The sequence below is a fragment of the Sinocyclocheilus rhinocerous genome, unplaced genomic scaffold (genome assembly GCF_001515625.1).
Source record: "Sinocyclocheilus rhinocerous isolate Xijiao unplaced genomic scaffold, SAMN03320098_v1.1 scaffold1233, whole genome shotgun sequence".
In the NCBI taxonomy this organism is placed as follows: Eukaryota; Metazoa; Chordata; class Actinopteri; order Cypriniformes; family Cyprinidae; genus Sinocyclocheilus; species Sinocyclocheilus rhinocerous.
Genome location: NW_015639524.1, coordinates 195214 through 199339, shown reverse-complemented (window position 1 = coordinate 199339; position 4126 = coordinate 195214). Strand labels below are relative to the sequence as shown.

The following is a 4126-nucleotide window of genomic DNA, read 5'->3' as shown; positions in this document are numbered from 1 at the left end:
CCGACCGACAGAGGAGCATCTTGGCGGCAGGGATATAAAACTTTAACAAGACTCAAATTGACACAGGCAGAGTGAAAGACTGGATTTTTTCGATCAGGTAGGGTACAAGTGATTTCAAAACATTTCAGCCGGTTTATTTATTTATTTATTTATACACACACACACAGTATCTCAGAAGTGAGTACACCAGCTCTGTGATGTCGTCATGGAGGAGTGGAAGAGGACTCCAGTGGCAACCTGTGAAGAGGGTTAAGGCAGTGCTGGAAAATAATGGTCGCCACACAAAATATTGATACTTTGGGCCCAATTTTGACATTTTCACATATTTACAAAAATGTGAGGGGTGTACTCACTTCTGTGAGATACTGTATATATATATATCGTGTACATATTTATCTCGTATAGGATGCATTTGTTCTACTGGTCATCTTCAGCACGCGCAGCTCAAAACAGAAATGCAGATGTGTTCTTGAGCCTGAACATACACTCAGTCTCCTCTTCATATTTATAGCTGCACACAGGGTTAGCCGGGATCAGGGCAGAGAAACTCTGAGGAACAATGTCCACTATCCGCTGATGGTACGACAACCTGCAGGTTCATAATCAAGGCTCAGTGTAAATAAACAGAACAACATGCATTAACTGAGTCCATTCAGCAATTATAAAAAGCAATGCAACTGAATAAAAAGCTGTGTGAAATTTACCTCATACACTTTTCCAAAACCTCTTTAACAAACTTGGGTTTGGGCTTTTCAATGTCTTGAGTCAGGCAGTCAGCCCTGAAGAGATCAGAACTCAATACTTAAATATAATAAATACAACTTTTTATACACAAACAGACAATGCATAGCCTGTACAAATGATTCCCAGAGGAAACAGCTCATCCTCACCAGTCATCCCAGCTCCATCTGAACTGGAAGTTACTCAAATGATGCGAGAACCAGTTGATGAGCCTGAAACACAGAATAATCCACCACATTAAAGAAACATTAAAAGGACAACAGCTTTGAAGATTTTCAAGCCTCTGAAGTAAATGCTGCTAACATCTCTCTTTACTGTAATAAGAAAAGTTTTAATGAGGATTAAATTAAAAGTATGTCATCATAATTTCAGCCTTGGAAAATTCAGCTGGGTAACTATTTTCTCAGGATGAGATGTGTTAATGTGTTTTTTTAACCTTAAACCGCATAAACACATTTCATTACACCAAATACACAAAAAATAATGTTCTTTTTAGTAACATCATATGACCCCTTCAAACCTTTTGACATTTTGTTGTCAACAAAAATGAGTGGTTTTGCCAACTATTCAACTTCAAATTGAAAACTCACCGGTCTATACAGGTTGTGTTCATTGTGTCCAGCCTCATATACATCATTTCTGTGGCTTGAGCGAGCTGAATATCGGCAGATTAAAGAAAACTACAAGAGTAGGGGACAGTTATGTTTACATTTGAGACAGCTGTAGCACAATGTGTAGGAGGAATCATTTAAAAACACATTCTCACGGCTTTCAGTCAGAATGAAGGATACAACTTGTGGTAATGAGCCTGGTTGCAGTTTGCAGAGCTCAATGAGTAACGCAGTGTACATGACATCAATGTGAGGAGGACTGGGCAGCTGGAATAACTCACCAAATATCACCTACAGAGCCACAGATATAGCATTACACTGAAATAACATATCTAAGTGCCCATTTACTGCACTAACAGTAGCTAAAATATTTTGCCAAATTATCAAATAAAAATTACCAGCATCACATTCTTATTTACCTCCACAATATGGTAGTTAAGGGGAATCTTGTTTTTTCCAGGGTAGCTGAGCAATTGGGCAGCACTGAAAGAACAAAAGAAAGAGGAAAAAACAACACTTGAAGGCCAAGTATGTAGGCTAAGTTAAAAAAAAAAAACTAAAAGCAAAAAGTAATGCTATCAGCATATGAAAAGGACTGACCAGGTCTTCCTCTCCCTCCAGTGAGACTTGATGATGCAGCGCAGGTTCTCCTCAATCACAAAGCGCTCAACTGAATGACTTCCTGGCATCACTGGCCCCTGACAACAGACAGACATAAACACACCTACATATAGAAACAGCATCCACAAGAACATGAAACTAAACAAATTTAAAATAAATTAAAATAAAATTTATCAAACTGATTATGCATTACCTTTTTTTTAAGAAATAATACTTTTATACAAGGATGGATTAAATTTATCAAAAGTGACAGGAAAGGCATTTATAATGTTACAAAAGATTTATATTTCAAATAAGTGATTTTGAACTTTCTATTCATCAAAGAACATGTAGAATTGTTTCCACAACAATAAGTAGCACAACTATTTTTAACATTGGTGAGATGTGACTCATGTGAGATATATTATATATACACATATATAAACAATTAAACTGTAATAATAAACAACAATCCCTTCCCTACCTATTACTTTCTCCTTTCTCCAATAGTAAACACACTCTATAATGGCAATTAAAAGAATGCAGTTTCATGTTTTTAAAGGATGATGCATTTGTCTTCTGACATCCTATTACAGATCCAGTTAAAAAAAAGGAAGGACTAGATTAGAAACATTACTGCACCTCTGGGGCATCAGTGTAGTCGAACATTCTGAAGACGACATGGGGCATAGGGTAGACAGCGTCATCAGAGTGGGCTGGAGGTGTGAAAGGGGGCAGGTTGTGCTGCAGGGCTTCACACAGCACACTGTCAAACGCAATATAAGGCCGCAGGATGTGACGCTCCTGCCAGCGGTCCTTCTTCAGCTTCTGCACCTGAGCCCAGAGACAGTCCAGATACTACAGAGAGACACACAGAGGAAATTAATTACAGTGAAAGAACAGAGCAGCTCTCAACTGGTGGGTGGTAGGTCTGTTCTGATAGGGTCACTGACAAGAAGAGAAGAGAAAAAAAATCTATGCTAAACTGAAAAACTTACCATGTAATAGTGTATAGTTAGGAGAGCAAAATAATTAGGCTTATTAAAGGGATAGTTCACCCAAAAATGAAAATTCTGTCATTTAAACTCAGTCGTTCCAAACTCGCAAGAGTTTAATTAATCTTCAAAACACAAATTCACACAAAAAAACATATTTTTAATAAAACCTGAGAGTTTCTGTCCCTTCATAGATAAAGGCATTGTAAAATTAATCCATGGGAATCAAGCAGTTTAATCCAAGTCTTAAGAGGTACAATCACTTTATAGGAAGTACAGATATGATTTAGGCTTTTATTTACATATAAAACATATATATATAAAATGAATCAAATGTGATAAACAAGGATGAGAAAGCACCTTATCATTTGTTTGGTAATGTCAAAGATTGTGCATCTAATCAAACTCTACGGTAGTTGTGCAAATTCATCTGTCACTTTGTAGAAGCTAGTCAAATCAGACGGAAACCAAAATGGACTGGCTGCAGGACTCACCCACCCTCAAAATACATGAATAGAATACATCCCAAACTGCATTAATCACAAGTTATGGGTTTCTATTACTATTGTGTTGCCACTTGCTGTCCGATGTTTTAAAGCAAAACCAGTTGAAAACAACTGTGATTGACATTTTGTTAGTGTTTAAAGGTAAAGTGACAGGCATGGATGAAGCCTGACTCTCACCTCTTCCTGAGGGTGGGGCTTTTCTGCAGTCCACACCTGCAGCATGGAAACATGAGTCTTCTGACGCCGCCTGTAACAAAACCCAGATCATGACATTTCACAGCAGACTCCTCTGTATTCTGTCATCTACATGCATAATGCATTTGAGTTGACAAACATCACAATAATCAACATGATAAAATAAATTAGCACATACTATCCGCTAACGGAAGCTAGAGATTAAGGTTTATAATCTTTTAAATATGGATACAGGGGTTAAAGCAAAAAAAATCCTGAGCCTGAACTTTGCATTGTATTTAGAAATATTTTAACTAATCTAGGGCTGTAAGTAATGATTATTTTGGTAATCAAGTAATCTACTGATTATTCTGACAACTGAGTAATCTGATATTTTTTAGTAACAAACAGACCTAAGTGAAAACCAGGCTTTAGTATGACTATTTATATATAAACTAACGGTGAGGCAATAATAATTGGCTCAAATAAAATATAAAAA

The 4126-nt window shown here is 36.9% G+C and overlaps 1 protein-coding gene across 1 annotated transcript in view; it reads right to left on the bottom strand.

Moving 5' to 3' along the window:
* LOC107751343 (nuclear cap-binding protein subunit 1-like) overlaps nucleotides 1-4126 on the bottom strand; it is a 16814-nt gene that overhangs the window by 7942 nt on the left and 4746 nt on the right. The window contains exons 6-15 of the mRNA XM_016567038.1: nucleotides 3838-3842; nucleotides 3631-3700; nucleotides 2595-2810; nucleotides 1953-2050; nucleotides 1772-1835; nucleotides 1533-1643; nucleotides 1332-1396; nucleotides 891-953; nucleotides 705-779; nucleotides 486-589 (exon numbers count right to left, since the gene is read on the bottom strand). Of these exons, the coding sequence (XP_016422524.1) occupies nucleotides 486-589; nucleotides 705-779; nucleotides 891-953; nucleotides 1332-1396; nucleotides 1533-1643; nucleotides 1772-1835; nucleotides 1953-2050; nucleotides 2595-2810; nucleotides 3631-3700; nucleotides 3838-3842 (871 nt within the window). The remainder of the gene's footprint in view (nucleotides 1-485; nucleotides 590-704; nucleotides 780-890; nucleotides 954-1331; nucleotides 1397-1532; nucleotides 1644-1771; nucleotides 1836-1952; nucleotides 2051-2594; nucleotides 2811-3630; nucleotides 3701-3837; nucleotides 3843-4126) is intronic.